Source organism: Rhinichthys klamathensis, unplaced genomic scaffold (genome assembly GCF_029890125.1).
Source record: "Rhinichthys klamathensis goyatoka isolate OS25496 unplaced genomic scaffold, OSU_Roscu_1.1 h1tg000040l_1, whole genome shotgun sequence".
NCBI lineage: Eukaryota > Metazoa > Chordata > Actinopteri > Cypriniformes > Leuciscidae > Rhinichthys > Rhinichthys klamathensis.
In genome coordinates this window covers 8,900,660-8,918,079 of record NW_026606587.1, presented here as the reverse complement: position 1 = coordinate 8,918,079, position 17,420 = coordinate 8,900,660, and the positions used below count along the sequence as shown (strand labels likewise).

At 34.9% G+C, this 17,420-nt stretch overlaps 1 protein-coding gene across 5 annotated transcripts in view; it reads left to right on the top strand.

Annotated features, from left to right (window-relative positions):
• Positions 1–17,420, top strand: part of acot7 (acyl-CoA thioesterase 7) — a 129,625-nt gene that overhangs the window by 2,172 nt on the left and 110,033 nt on the right. For 4 of the 5 annotated variants that reach the window (XM_056246763.1, XM_056246764.1, XM_056246762.1 and 1 more), the window contains exons 2-4: positions 4,730–4,847; positions 5,748–5,904; positions 16,510–16,601. In XM_056246763.1, the coding sequence (XP_056102738.1) occupies positions 4,730–4,847; positions 5,748–5,904; positions 16,510–16,601 (367 nt within the window). Of the gene's footprint in view, positions 1–3,743; positions 3,903–4,729; positions 4,848–5,747; positions 5,905–16,509; positions 16,602–17,420 lie in introns of those variants that run through there. The other variant, XM_056246765.1, reaches the window with a different exon arrangement.

Below are 17,420 nucleotides of genomic sequence, written 5' to 3'. Positions count from 1 at the left end.
ACCAAACCAATTCAATCATGCTTTGTTTGTACCATAACACTGATCATCAACTTTCTCTGTCAACTCAGGCTTTGATCCTGAGGTCATGGAGCGCGTGCTCCATGAATGTGACATCAGTAGCGAACAACAATCACATGCTTTGAAACAGAAAAACTGCGATTCACTTCTCATGAAAGAATCATCAAAATTCTTTTTTCTCTTCTGCTGAAGATGAAGAGATTAAAAAATAATATGATGTACATAAATTAATTTACACAGCATGAAGAAAATATCTTGCTTGGCTGCGGATAATCGTATTGATGGCTCAATCGTACTGAAAAGCCTTCATGTAAACACCTTAATCGACTCGATTGAGCTCGTTCCAAATGAAATGTCTCGTTCCAAATGTCTCCTAATGAGGATCTGAAATAGATACATATTGAGTCTGCTCTTTAAAACAAAGAAAAGCAATGTAGAATAGTATGCACAAACAGCGGGAAACTCTGTTGGAAACTCATGCAGTGTGTGTGCGCATGTCAAAAAATAAATTCTGATTAGAAGCTTGTGACTCATAAACGCGCACATCAACCTGATCACTTTATTTATCACACTATGTTCGGATTCATCAATTGGAATGATTTCAGAATTGATTAAAAAAATTCATTCTGATTAGAAGCTTGTGACATATAAACACGCACATCAACCACCAGATCACTTTATTTTCGTTCATGTTACTATGTTCGGATTCATCAATCAGAGTGATTTCATTCCGATTGAAAGAAAAAGTATCCATGTAGATTGAACGAAAAAGTGTCCATGTAAACGTAGCTAGTGCAAGTGAAAGTTTGTTTGTATAGTTGACAATATAGCCTAGGTCTGGGAGGGGCAACTTTGGCCCTGGAGGGCTACAGTACAGCAGAGTTTAGCTCCAACTCTGATAAAAAAAAAAAACTCTGCCTGTAGCTTATTCATAATCTGGAAGACACTGATTAGCTTGCTCAGTGTTTGATTAGGGCTGGAGATAAACTCTGCAGGACAGTGGGGGACCGGGACCGAAGTTGCCCTTCCCTGGCCTAAGTATTCAGAAACTTGAACATGTAAGCTCACATGTAGTCATTTTAAAAGCTTTATCTATCGATTCCAAATCTTATTTATATTACACATCTGTATATAATTTTGTTCATTTAAACTAAATGTTTAATAATTATTAAACTAAAATTGATCTTGTGTAATGGATAAGGGGTATAATAGTTATATAAATAATAAATCTTATAAAATAATTATAATTATAATAAATAATCATCTAAAAGCCAGACAATTTTGTATTTAAAAAATCTTTTACTATGTAGGCCTAGTGACTTTTAATTTGCAGCAAGAGAAGCTGTGGGAGTGACTTTATTGTGTCAGACGTTTCACTTTGCTCACAGCTGATTGGTCCAATTTCTGTTTGAGATCTCCCACCTAGAACATAACCAGCCTCGGAGCAGGTTAGACGGGAAGCGCAAGTTACTATGGCGATGTATGCTGCTAAAAGATGAGCCAGTTTCATGGTGCCGCAAACTAAACTGAAACACACCTGTCTAACCACCTTCATGGTATAGAGGCACCTAATGTGTGTGTTCATGAAAGTTTGTATGTGAATAAAGGCCTAAATTCAATTTGTTTATCATATAAAGCAATCGTGTCTCTTCCAAAAATTTGGATTGATCCGCTCAATTTATATGGATTGGTCTTACGATCTCTTTATGACCTTTTTGAAGTGTCAAATAGTTGCGTGGACTGTCAATGCAGGGACAGAAATCTCTCAAATTTGATTACAAATACATTCATTTGTGTTCTGAATATGAACTAAAGTCTTACGGGTTTGGAACATGAGAGTGAGTAATTGATAACAATTTTATTTTTATTTTTGGCTGAACTAACCCTTAAACAAACCAACCCTTTAACCCCCCCCCCCCCCCCCCCCCCCCCCCCACCCCCCCTTGTATTGTGTTCCTGTGTTCCTAAATATATGTATTTTAATTTATATTTGCTTATTACTAAGTTTACAGAGTAAATCATCATAATTGTGTGTGACATATGGTTTATATTATAATGTAGTTCATTTTCCTTCACATTGCATTTTGCTATAACTATAGTGAGTATAACCAAACACATTATATTCACATGCAAATGTTGCGCAGATACCACATTTACTCAGAGGTGACCAAATTTACTTAGCAGCCAGGGTGAATCACTTAGTGTGGTTAGATCCATTTTGTTAGGGCTTAACAAATCAGGTCATTTTGTTACTGTGTAAAAAAGCCAATATGCTACATTTTATTGAGCCTGGCATTTTGTTTCTGAGAGAGATCAGACGCTTTTGTCATTATCCTCATATTCCAAGGTAGGATATTTGCTGTTGTGCTTTTTGTTTCGCAAGACACAATTAAAGTATCAGTGATAGGGGGAAAAAACAACTTGAACCAAATTACATGTTATATACTCTCTTTTGAGCTATTTTAGTGAACTAAAGCAGTGCAAACTGAATACAAAAAAAAGTTTTTGAGTGCGATGTGACCAATATAGTTAAGACAGTTGACAGTATGGCATAGACACAACAGCATGACACCAAAATAACTCAATCCTTGATACTTTGAAACTTTTCATTACATTTGTACAATTTTTCAATATCCAAAAGTGCAACGTTTCTGGTAAAGTTGAGTGTAATCAGTGGGTGAAGGAACAAGAGATTTTTCCTGTTAATGATAAACTGTGGTTTGATCAATCAGTCGACAGAAATCTAAACTTTCTCATTCTTGTGGTTACTTTGGGAAATCCTGTACCGGTTGTTTAGATGGTTGGCATGAACACATTAAATATTGTACTAAGCAAAAGATTCAAAGTGGGTCCTTTTCACTACATTTTCCATGTCTGCTCTCTTATTGGGTTACCCGTTACCTGTCAATAATGTATTCGGATCACATCTATCCTCAAAATCAGAAATTAATAATATTTTTCCTAAAGAAAAGGAAGCCAATTGTTAGACCTTTAATTGTATTTTATTTTATTTTTGCATTGTGACACTTTAATGACAGTTAAGCACCTTTTTACTTTAATGCGAACAAAAATAATGACATTTTCTAAATTGTAAAGTATTTTTTCATCATGGTAGTATTTGTTCATGTGTGTAAAGAACTTGAAAAATACTTCATTACTTGAGAACTCTATTTTGGAATTCTTTTTTTTTCATGTCTGTCAAGTGCTATTGAAACATAATACTTTAACATTTAATCCTTTTACCCATGGTAAAAACACTTAATGCAATCATTTGTATTTATTACTTTTATACAACGGAGGCATTAGCAATATGATACAAGACATAACTGTTTAATAAACAATTATTAGTAATTATTATGAATACAAATCAGGTTAAATAATTCTTGTACCAAGAATTCTTGTAAGTATTAGCGTAAATGTAGACTGTCTGCTGTTGCTAAATAATGTAGCTTTGCACATAATTATAGAATGTGTCATCGTGTTTATTTTACAACAGTGTCAAAATACAGTCAAGTCAAGTCAAGTCAAGTCAACTTGAATCCTAACTAGCAGTTGAACAATTTTGGGTAACAGGTTTAGTACTAATATAATAGTTATTTTCCTTTTAGTTAACATCTAGTGTGTTCTAGAGCCTTGTACTGTATGCTATTCAGGACAAAATTGCAGTGAATTGCTAGTGAATTGATTGAATACGCACTGAATTTGAATGAAGGTGGTGGGTGGAGTCTGAGTCAGTGTGGAGATGATGTCATGAATAAGTTGATGTGATGGAGGAAATGAAAGAAAGGATGTTACTATCGCTGAAAGTCACTGTTGTGTTGGGAACTTCTCAAGACTCTCTCGTCTAACTTTTAAGTCATGGCTTCTCTTTATGAGCTCAGCAGGTAGAGTTGACTAACAGACACATTATCATACTCTTCTAAACACACACTTTTTCATATTAATCCAGACATAGACACCCTCATGTTCTTCCAGATTTTCAGCTTTGTGTGTTTGTAATATTGTGTTTGACATGGATTTTTATGTTCAACAAAACAATTAAGTGAACTTGTCATAACTTTAGTTTGTTCATGGAGGTTTATAAGAAGTTTAATATGATAGGGTATGTTTTTGGTATAATATGACTTGGCAGAATTTCTTCCCAAACTGGTTGTGGATGTTTTTGTTTCACTGTATGTGGTCATTTGTTGCGTCATTTGAACTTGAATGCTTTTTTTCCCAACTTATGTCTTTTATGATGACACCAATACACCTCCTACTGTATGTGACAGTCCATTTTTAGAGTAGTTATAAATATATAATCCCTCTAAGAATAGATAAAATATATAGGATCAAATGTTGCATCTCCGACTGACAAACTGTTTGGAATGCACAAAGACAGAAAACGAGTGATGTAAACAGCAAAAAGTTTCAATACGGCTAGACAATAGACATGGGAACTTATATAAATATAATTATTGACTATAGTAATGCTTGCAGTCATATACTGTATGAATTAATCGAGTCTTGAAGCCTGTAATGTAATTTAATAATATTGTCATATTAATATTTTTAATAGATAAAATCTGTGAGCACTTGAATTGTTACAGTAATTTATTCAAAAGTATACATGTTGGTCAATACTGAATATGGACATCAATAAGTAAATCTCTATGAAGCCTAGAAATGATATGTAAAGGTTTTTAAAAAACATTTTTCATACATCTTTCAGGATCATGCGTCCTGATGATGCCAACATTGTTGGTAATGTTCATGGTGGCACTATCCTGAAGATGATTGAGGAAGCAGGATGCATCATTGGCACACGCCACTGCAATACTCAAAACGGGGTGAGTTCCTCTTCCTGATACCCTTTAGTCTTACAGTTCAACATTGGAACCACTATCTTTTTTATATATAAAGTGTGATGTGTTTTGTGCTTTTCTAGAACAGATGAGCATGGTAAAGATGTAACTGATGGACATTCTGATTTTGATAAGTGATAGGTGAAACTCACAAAGTCTCTCAAGAAACGAGTAGTCATTTTTGCTGCCATATCAGCTATGATATGACATAAAAATGATTTGCCTTTTATCGCACAGATTCTCATTACATTAATGCAAAACAATATCTTTCTCATTATTGTAATGTGAAAAAAATTATATATTATTTACATAGTAAAGTATTTATACATCATTTTAGTATAAATGCTTAAATATATCCTTAAATCTTTAAAAATCTATAAATTGTGATAAATATTTTTTTCTTTCACCTTAAGGAATAGTTCACTTAAAAATTTAAATTCTGTCATCATTTACACACCCTCAAGTTGTTTCAAACCTGTATGAATTTCTTTCTTCTGCTGAACACAAAGGAAGATATGTTGAAGAGTGTCTGTAACCACCAGACAGTTGATGGACCCCATTGACGTCCATAGAAGGGAAAACAAGTACTATGGAAGTCAATGGGGTCCATCAACTGTTTGTTTACCGACACTCTTCAAAATATATTCTTTTGTGTTCAGCAGAAGAAATAAATTCATAAGTAAATGATGACAGAATTTTCATTTTTAAGTGAACTATTTCTTTAAATCAAGCCTTTTGCTAAAAAATGGCCATTGTCTGCTGTAGCCAGTAGAGGGCACTACATATATGTAGCACAATGCACACACACAATTCAAATGTATCTATTGATTCAGACACTGAGTTGTAGTATCCTGCTAATAAATGACTATTTCTTTTGACAAATAGGATCACTGTTTAGCTGCTTTGGCCCGGGTGGAGCGCACAGACTTCCTGTACCCAATGTTCATCGGTGAAGTAGCCCATGTCAGCGCTGAGATTACCTACACCTCCAAACACTCAGTCGAGGTGCAGATCAATGTTCTCTCAGAGAACATAGTCACAGGTCAGTGAAAGGTCATAAAGGATTGCTTAATGGAATAGTTCACACAAAAATGAAAGTCCTGTTGTGGAACAAAATGTATGTTCATGTTCCATACATTAATAGCATATAGTGAACAAAGGCTGTCAAGCTCTTAAAATAACAGAAACATAAAAAAAAAACCTCATAATAGTTTTCCATATAGTAAATGCACTATATTTCAAGTCTTTAGAAAGTATGTTATTGACTTATGTGTGGACCACACAAAGTTGTTATTCATTAAAATGTCCCCCTGCGCCACAGCTGTCTTAGCTCATTCACAGTTTTTGCATAATCAAACCAAAATCGTGCTATTAAATATGATTGACATAAAACCTGACATGATCCATCTTCACATCTACTCATTTAATAATTAAGAAAAGTATAAACACTGTAGCTCTGAGGTGTTAAGAAAACATTGTTTTTTTTTAAGCAGCTGTACTGTCAGCCTCTGACTATTTTTTTTATATATTGATGAATTTATTTATTTTAAATAATAAGTATGTAGTCCTCACAATTACAATTACAATTAGTGTAACATAAATTACAATAGATTAAACTAAATAAGAATGCAAGACTAAAAACCTTAAAACCTTTATAGATACCGACACAAAATGCAAGGAATTTTGTTTAAAGCGATAACTGTATGATAACATCTACATTGTACATGGACTAAATTAATCTAAAGATGGCATCAGCTTGCATGAATTTTTGAGATTCCATTGAAGCTAGTTAAAATAGGTGTGTTGTCATCGTGTACATTCATTTTTCTGGGTAAAAGGTTATCTTTTATTATTCAAGAGTCCTGTGTCAAAGTTCAGTGTGGTTTGAGACACTGCCAAACAACAGTCAGCCCAGCATATCTCATTATATATGTAAAATGAGCTGCAAATTTCATGTTGACTACGAAAGTAGCAATTTATAGCTCATTTCAAAAGGGCCAAACACCCTACTGTTGGAAATACTAGGTGCTTTGCCATATTCATGTGAGTAACATAGTTTATCACTGTTAATTGAAACAAATATTGCAAAAGCTGATTCTTGATAATTCCTCTTTCTCATCTCATCTCAAGAGGGAGCTATAGCTCAATTAACACTTTAACTAATCTGAATATAATGTGATGCTAATGTGAACTTTAGACGCATATAGACAAATATGGTGCTGAATTATAATAGAAAACCGACCTGATCACCTTGAAATGTATTTATTTGACAGATAGTGTATCAAAGAAAAAAAAGCAGTATAAGAGAAGAAGAAACTGTACGGCTAAAACAAAGGCGCTATTCCCAAGACACATGTTGTTACCACAGCAACAGGGTTGTCATGTGGCAAAAAGTGATCCAGCTTGGCGTGGGCGAAGTACCCAGTTAGTAGTAGTGGAAGTGACTGCCGAAGCCGCTACAAACAAGACACCTCTGGGCTCCCTCCGCTTAGGAGTCGCCACATTTGATAACTTGGAATTGTAGCAAGGCCCAACAACTAGGATTAGAATAATACAGCTTTAAGAGAACTGACTACGCCACTCTGACATCTCACAGAGAATGACTGAAACTAAATTTCACACAAAAAAGGAATCACAGTTAATCAACACATAAACGATTAACATAATAAATCAACGCAGAAAATAACAAAAATGCAATGAAACAAACACTCTAAATATATATAAGATAAGGCTGAGGGCTAAGGACAAGGAAAACAACCTCTCACTTCTAAAAAAGAAAAACTCTTGTCATTCACACAATTTCCGTGGTCCTCACTGCACACAGCACACATTGCTCAACCCACCACCAGCACGTGGAGGAAACAAGGGAGGATCCCTGCCTGAAGCCTTCAGCACCTAACAAAAGAAAAATTCACAAATGCCCACACACATACACAATGAACACACAATTAACAAAAAGAATAATTATCTAATAAATATAATTCATTCTGAATAAATTATCTGCACAAGCAGACAAAAAACAGAGTAATACATTTACTCATACAAACTCACAAATCAAAGAAAAATAATAATAATACACAAACAGCCAATACAATCTTATAACTGAAAGACTTGGGAATAATAAATTACATATCCCACCACTCAGAGTAGTATCAAAGTATCAACAATGAAAAACTTAAAGAAACAAATTAATACCACATTATAGTTCAAATCCACACATAACGGTTACATACAATCAACATGTTAAAGTGAATCAATGTTTGCGGGGGAATTTCCCGCATTATAAGTGGTAGCTGCGGGAATTATTAAAATACTATTGTAGTAGCTTCCCTTTTTAGGTGTTAAATCGTCACCGGAGGCTGACATGCTGCTCTTACTCTCAGACAGGTGTTGTTGTTGTGCGCGCTAGGGAACGTAAATGCGCCATACGTCATCGCGTCGCTATATCATTGATATCGCGATATGACTTTTTTATCATGTAAAAATGTATACCGGTGTTTACGTGGACGGTATGATACGGTACCCCCCAATTAAGAAGAGGATATGTGACCTCTGGAAGCATCTCTTTCAATAGCTTAGTCGGCGGGTATAGGGTCTAAAATACATGTTGCCGATTTAGATGATTTAACGAGTTTAGCAAATTCTTCCTCTCCTATAACAATGAATGAATCAAATTTTTCCTCAGGGAGACTACAATGCACTGTCTGATGCAAAACTGTACTAGGCGGTTGCATAGTTATAATTTTTTCTCTAATAGTATCAATCTTGTAAGTAAAGAAGTTCATAAAGTCATTACTGATGTGCTGCTTGGAAACGTCTGGGGTTGAAGCTTTATTTCTCGTTAATTTAGCCACTGTTTCAAATTAATACCTAGGGTTTTGTTTGTTTTCTTCTAAGAAGGTTGAAAAATAAGCAGATCTAGCAGTTTTTAAGGCCTTTCTGTACGCAATCGTGCTCTCTCTCCATGAAATGCGGAAAAAGTTTTGTTTTATTCTAGTTACGCTCCATTTTTCTGGCCGCTCTCTTAAGGAGCATCCTTAAGCTCTCTCCAGGCCGTATCCAGATCTGATGAAGGACCAGCGCCTGGACATGACGACAACGCAGTCCTGAAGTGTCAACTAGTCTCTCCCCTGTGAAGGCCTCCTTCCCTTTACCTCTGTACAGATAAAACTTTGTCGGGATAATTCTGGTTTGCGTGGCTATTCGGAAGCGATAAATAATTCTGTATTATACATTTTTAAGGCCAGACAAGTAGTTTGTGGACGGTTGGTTTGTAAAGGACTAAACGCCTGTGCACATATATATTCAAACGCGCATACCTATAGACTAAACACGTAATGCGCATGTGCACGCTGTTGGCGTTTTCGCGGGTTTGCGTTTTTGAGGTTTGCGCAGAGATAACCTTTTTTTTTTCCAAAAATTTTTAAGGCTTGCACCTTGGAATCTATTTCAGGGTTTGCGTTCTCGAGCCACCAGGCACTGTTTTGTGCGGATGAGCGGGCTGGAACGCGTTGAGTGTTTTCTGTTAGAACAGTGTCGTGTTAGCGGCCCCTAAGTTAATAACTAATGATCGTTGCAACGGAAGTGAATCAATTAATCAAAACTAACTTTAGCTGGACAATAACTTTATTCTAGAGCTGCTGTAAAGCCAAAACAATCTCTGTTACTTTAATTTCCTTTTATCACTGTAAAGCTGCTTTGAAACAATCTATATTGTTAAAAGTGCTATATAAATGAAGGTGACTTGACTTGACTTAAGGGCCCGGGTGTGCTCGTTGTACCACGGCTTTGGACTATTTTCTTTAATCTTTAAGCGCAAAGGAGCAACTGTGTCTAAAGTGCTGGAAAAGACAGTCAAAAGTTTCTGTTGCAATATCGAAAGAAAACAAACAAGAAACTATTACATCAAAGATTTTCAATGAAACCTAATTTTATGAACAATAATTTTGTTTCGTTTCCCCATTACTGTGACAATACTTGATTTATTTGAATTCCCCCCAAAATTATCATTACAAAAAACAAAACAAAAAATTAGGAAAAAAAAATATTACTTGAATCAATATCACAATTGTTGCACTGTCTCTTGATGTAAGTGGATTAAAATAAATAACTGTAATACAGCAATCAAAAAATCTAATAGGAAAAATAGCATTAAAACTATTTACTATTCAAAATAAAACACCATTATGGCAATGAGAATTTTCCCACCTAGTTGAGATTTGCTATATACGGTAGTATGCTTTGTCAGTATATGTATGGAAGTAGAATACTATACATCCAACTTTTAATATAGCTGGGCGATAATATAGTTGTCATTTTTCAATGATATAACAATCAAGCAGCTCAGATTTGCCATTTAATACACAACGTGAGTATATCTGGGTAAGTTTGGATAAAGTAGGAACACTTCACTGAATGTTCATAATGCCTTAATTTATTATGCCTTTACACCTTGTAATGCATAATATCATTTCATAAATAATTCTAACGACAATTGTAATACTTCATTATTTTAATTGTATATCCTGGCCAATAATATAGTTCACATTTTTTTGACAATAAAAAAATCAACCAGTTGAGAATGTATGCAGTAGTCAACATTTAAAGTGGATCAAAAAAGTTCATCAAAGTTGTCCTAAGACGAGAACGGGTATTGTTCAAAATTCATGTGTAACTTTGATGAAAGGTTTTGATCCACTTCAAATGTTGACTACTGGTGTATATATAAATTCTCAACTGGTTGATTGTTTTTTTGTCGAAAAATGTGAACTATATTATTGCCCAGGATATACAATTAAAATAATTATAAGTATTACAATTATTTATGAAAAAATATTATGCATTGCAATGTGTAAAGGCATAATATATATATATATACACAGTATATATATATATATATATATATATATATAGTACTTAACGTTTAATGGGTCTCATTCATGAAACATTCGTAAATATACGAGTAAATATGCGAGTGATTTGCGCGTAAAGAGACCTTCCCGAAAACTCTTCTCCTGATTCACAAATACTTCGTAAACGTCAGATGTGATAGTGAAATGTGTGTGTGTGTTAATGAATTCCAATCAGTCGTAAATGGGATGCGCGTGCACGTTCATTCTCAATTACCATAAATCCCGCCCATTAAATCCGACTGACAACTATATATGGGCATCAAATTATGACATGAATGCGAATGAAAAAAAAAATTTCTCAGATGCAGAAATTGAAGTTTTATTATCAGAAGTTCATTCAAAACGCCACATTTTATTTTCAAGCGTACATAGTGGCGTATCGGGTCCTAAAAAAAGGAAGCTTGGCAGCATATTACAGATGCAGTTAATGGAGTTTCATCTGTTAATCGAACATTCCCAGAAGTGAGAAGAAAATGGTTCGACATTAAGCTTGAGAGCAAAAAACGAATTAGTTCACTTCGGAAAAATAGTATTCAAACTGGAGAAGGACCACCATCCAGATGCTATTACTGGCTCTCATAATAAGAAAAACCATATGTAATTACTATATATAATATTTTTTCAAAATGCTGTGCAAATATGTACCCGATTAAGGTGAATTAAAATGCAGCCTTATTAATGAGCAAAACGTTCGGGTGTTAAGCGCACTATTTACGCGTGGCTGGGAGCAGGTGTAGATTTCTTGTGTACCAACTAACATTTGGAAAATACGAACATTTTAATGAATCCGAAAATTAACGCCAGAACCACTTTACACACGATTTACACAAAAATTCGTTCTGCTCGTGTTTCATGAATGAGACCCAATGTGAGTGTGCTGTACGTACCTGGGTAATGTTTCATAAAGTAGTAACAGACTTCACTGAATATTCATAACACTTTAACTCATTATGTCTTTACACATTGTAAGGCATTATATCTTTTTTAAAATAATTGTAACGGCAGTTATAATACATTTTAATACTTATTAATGCTTACACCTTTATAGTGTATTATAACACATAAGATTGTGTGTCTTACTGCATTATACTATCAAAAAGTGTAACTATTATTTATAGACGAGCACTTCTGGTTGAAGAACTGATTATTAAGTGCATTATGAATGCATTATATTGCATTAAGACCTATATATAATGCATTGTATACAGAGGCTTTAAGTGAAGTGCTGCTGTTAAAGTTACTCTTAAACGACTGCTACATTAAAGCTTTTTAATTATTCCATGACAAGCAATGGCTATATTCCATAATTTATCCAATGTAAGCAGCTCTGTACATGTTAATCAGTCATTGTCCTTAGCGTGTTGTGTTAAGGCGGCTCTGTGGAGTGTTCTCAGGCTGTCTCAGTGCTGCCCCTTTAAAGGCTTGTGCTGAGCCGCAGGGAACCGAGTGGAATGGGGGCATACTTTATGTGCTTCTGTCATGTTAAGTTAACGTCACGCGTCACCAACACAGGCAGCAGTTGCAGAGCGATACCTGCATAGGAAAGCAGTCTACTCTGCAAACGCAGTGTCTACCTCTAGAATTTAAACAGAAAATAGAGAAAAACCTTTGCCCTTTGCCCACCGAAAGCAGTACCTGCATGTATAGACAGACAAAAACATATTAAAGTTGTTTTGGTTGTCAATAAATATGCATGCATGCATCCAAGAATGTAAATGAACCGTGGCCTGGAAATCACTTCCCCTTTATGCCCTCGTTCATACACTCTTTGCGCTATTATTGGCTGGCTTCATTAACATGGTTAATAATAAACTGCTGCCACCTAAGTGCATAATAGCAAGTAGCAACAGTAACTATCATGATAGATGGTGTCGACAGTATTAGTTCTAGCCCTCAATGTAACTCTCTTTTTGCTAAATATACAGTTTTTTTCCCATACATTCCATTCATACATTGTCTTCAGCATTACATATCCTTTACATAGCTTCAAAATACAGCAAAGAGGCAATGTTCTTGCAAAAAATCTTTCCATAAACCTTTGTTTCCTGGTCTGACACACATTTAAAGGCTGGGTATGTGTTTGTGTCTGTTTATATACATGTGTGAACTCAGGCTAGGCCATCACATGACTCTTCTCTTGGGTTACACATGCACACACACACAGTCAGGGCCAATCTTGTCAGCCTCGGCTCGCTCACACTCCTTAGGGGTCTCCAGACTCGGAATGCCAGGGCCGTGATGATTGCATCGGCAGGGCAGCCATCTACACACGTGTTTATACAAATGCAAAATCGCATTAAAATGAACACATTTGCTCTCAGTCCATCACTCTCTCTATTAAACAAACACATTTACCTACTTATCTAAATAAGGACATACCATAGACTTTGATTATACACTATGTTTTATATTCTCCCACTTTTTAATTATACATGAAGCTAATTATAAATGCTGTATGAAACTAAATATAAATACTTTTAATTCCAACACAAACCATACATAACCCTAAAAGACCCCCCTAATCCTTTTATGGTTTTATAATTTAAATATATATTAAGCATTTATGAATTGGATTTCCAATTGACAATGTCCCCAGATGGTGAAGGATTTAGCTTGCTTCTTGCAGATGTGTATCTTTAACTATAAATTTGTCAAATGAACAATCAGTTAGTAATTAGACTGATGTACGTTTAAATTGACATTTTTTACATTGCAAAGCTACGTATTCCTTGTAAAAAAAAAAGTACAAGTTTAGCATACTTTTAAAAAGACTTCTTATAAGTTAAACTGAATGTAATGTTTCCGGACACTTAATTTCATGTTAATTGTAATTAAGTGAAAATGTATTCTAGTTTATTAAATGCAATCAGTTGAACTGAAGAGTGTTTTTGAACCACTTAAGTAAGACTTAATTACGTCTTTGTATAAATATGATGTAGCTTTATATTGTCCGCACTTGTGCCAAAGTGCCAATGCAGAAATTGACTTAATAAACCAACCCTAATGAAATATTCATTAAAGTAAAAAGTCATAATATCCCAGTCTTTTTTATATTAAATAAACATTGTGGTGTAGGAAAACTGATACAGAATATACCCGTTTATCACTTCATTTAATCAAATGTATAATACACATAAACCACCTGTCCTCAGATAAAAATATAATTTAATAGTTAATGTAGATTCAAATCCAAATTAAACTTGAGAAAAGTTCAATAGGTGGGTGGGTATACTGCAAAAGGTGGGCGAATGCGGGTTGGCAGAACCTTTAAAAGCTACTCCATCTCTAAACAATGTGTACAGCACACCTGCAATCACTCAAGGTTCTGTACGCACTTGTACTGCACAACGTCTTTTCTCTTGTATCTGACCAATGGCTCCATATCGAAACCAGTGATTAAAATGTTGGCTGGCAGTAATGGAAAATCTAAGATAGTAATCAAGAACAAACTATTTTGGTAGACGCAAGTCACTAAAAAAACATTTATTAGATAACTCTCAGCAGAGTTTTTTCTTATATAGTCAGCACAGTCTGCACAAAGGAAATGCACGTATTAGTAATTAGATAAAATACAGTCGAATTAGCAGTGTAAATCAGCATATAAAACCACCAATCTTAAAAAAGTTGTTAGATGGAATAATGTTTGTTGCTAAGAGACAAATTTGCCAGATAATTGTTGGATCAGAGTTTGACTAGATCTATAGTACACTGTAGCTATTTCCTTAAAAAAGCTATTCCTTAAAAAAGTATTTCATTTGGTGTAACCTAAGCTACTTTACAGTAGGCAGCTACACTACTCACTACAGTCACTACTACGAAGCTGAGGATTAACATTTTTATTTGTTATTATATTATATGATATTTTTCTCTGTAGTATACTAGACCTAGATTTTACCCTGTACCAGATATTTAAAACTTTGTAAATCATGAGGTGAAATTTTTAAATATATTTACAATTACTATTTTAGATTCTACATCAATGATGGGCAACTTCAGTCTGCAGAGTTTAGCTCCCTCCAACCATATCATGCACACCTAAACAAGCTAATCAATGTCTTCTGTATTACTAGAAAGCTACAGGCAGGTTAGTTTTTTTTATATATATATCAGGGTTGGAGCTAAACTCTCCAGGACAGCGGCATTCCAGGGCTAAATGTGCCTATTTCTTCCTGTTCTACATTATTCCTGTTGTGCGCTTTGCGTGCATTTACTTGTCATCTGGTTACAGATGGTAACTGTGTATACCTTGTCTGTGCCACTACCTTTTCAAAAATCATGGGCCCCCACCTATAAGCTTGCTTAGCTTCTTTGGGAGACCCATTCACTATACCCAATTGGTTCTGTACCCCTAACTGTATTATTGTAACGTCTGAAGTGGTATTGTGAATAAACTCAAACATTTTTAAATTCTACCTACTTCAAAGTATTTCTGAGTATAAAGCAGTTGAGTTGCTGATAGTAAATCTACATTTTACACTTTTACTGTAAGAAAATATTATTCAAAATTAAAAATGATATACTTATACTATGGTATCTGACTTTATCTGTCCAGTGAGAGAGCTATTTTTTGCCCATGATTCTTTGCTTATGGAGAACATGTAAATATCCTGCTGTGTAGAACCATTAGACAAGCTGCTGTGGAAACCAATTAGAGAAGTCATTCTCTCGCCATGGTAGCCGCAGAATCCCTGCATTGTTGTCATAGCAACCGGCTTGTCTGGATGACTTCAACAGTGTGTAAAATGCAAATGATATTCCCAAAAGCAGTCTGTCAGAATGAATCCTCCTCTTTCTGCTGAATTGGTACAGTTCAGTTTTAAATAATTTGTTTTGTGTTCATAAAATGTAGAAGAAACAGCTTTTATTTATCCGCCATATTAGTCTCTGTATTGTAGCCTTGCAAGTTGCAACGTTTGTCAAAATTGGGTATTAAAATAGACAGTCTATGGCCCCATGCCACTAAGAGTTTAAAATTATAAATTGTTTCTATAGCATCCAGGCATTACTTAGAAAACAAAATGATTATGAATCTTAGCTTTGAAGGAAACCAAACCTTAAAAATCTCAAGATTTTAGAATGCTAATTAAATCCAGAATTTTCTTAAGTTTGGTGTGTCATTATCACACTCATTGATAGTTTCATTAATTCAAGGTTTGCCATTCTCGGTGACGGCCTTAATTGTGTACTTATCCGCTCAAGCACATACTTTTCCTCTCTCAAATCTCTCTCGTGTCTAATAAACACAGCCTACCTAAAATAGCCTCACTTGCTCTTTAGAGAGCAAACCAGCTTCAATATGAGATGCTGAAGTCTCCATGACAACACCAGAAACGTATCACTTCCCTAAGAGTTTTTTGGAAGATATTGTCTTTTCCGGTTATTGGAAATGTTTTCCAGTATATTTTTTGGCGGTAACTTTTTATGACCTTTTAGAAAAAATTCTCAGCAGCTCCTGTGCTTTTTGGAGAACCTTAAATGCAACAAATTTGTCACAATTACTATAACTAGGGTCTCCTAGGGCCCCCTTTAATTGAAATCGCAGGGACCCCCTGAAAGCTGAGGGGCCCTAGAATCGTCACCACCTTTTGCCCCTCTAGCGATGGCCCTGTTTGCAATTACTATACTTTGTTTTACTTTACATCACTCTTTATGTGATAAATGCACTGAATTTGAAAAGATTTTTGAGTTCATATTCACTTCTGATTATGCTGATATTATTTTTTGCATTTTCGTAGGTGCCAAAAAAGTGACCAACAAGGCAACGCTGTGGTATGTCCCACTATCCCTTCAAAATGTGGACAAAATCATCGAAGTTCCTCCTATTGAGGTAAGAGTCTGTACATCAGTAAACACATTGGGTCTCGTTCACTAAGCATGCGTACGCACACATTTGTGCGTGAAATCTGTGTAAGAACGTTTTCATGAACAAATGATGATCCACCAAAAACTTTAGTACTAAAATTTATTCTAAATGTATGAAAAAATATAGGAACAACTGAAACCACACGTATGCAAAAAGCACTTACTCTGTGCGGCCTTATAATCATGTTAAACAAATTATATTTAATCTTAACACAACTATAATTATATTGTATTATTATATTATATTATAAAATAATACAATTTAATTTAATCTTATACTGCAAAAGAGTAAGAAAAGCAAGGTTTCTCTGAATAAAGCAGCAGATATATGCATATGTACAGCTGGCTAATCAGAGGTCTGTACCGGTAACATGGGTCTGTATAAAATATGTTTATTGTGTTTGCACTGGTTTTGAGAATCGCTCTCTTGGCATTGCTCGAGGATCTGGCGAGAGCGTGTTTGCAGAGAGCGACGAAAGGCTGTAAAGGAAAGGTTGTGCAGAAAGCCCTAATATGGATATGGTTCATAACCATGTGCACGTGGTCACACTTAGAATACTCCAAATTCACTAACATTAGAAGGAGGATAAGAACAAATTCATGTGCATACACATGTGTTGTGAATTAGGCGGGATTTTCTGTGCATACAAATACGAAATAATCCACAAAATTATTAGTGAATGAGACCCATTGTGTCTTCTCTAAGGAGTGACATTAGGACACACAGTTTGTATCGATTCAAATTTCAAGATTGATCTATTTTATTATTGTCACTATTCACATA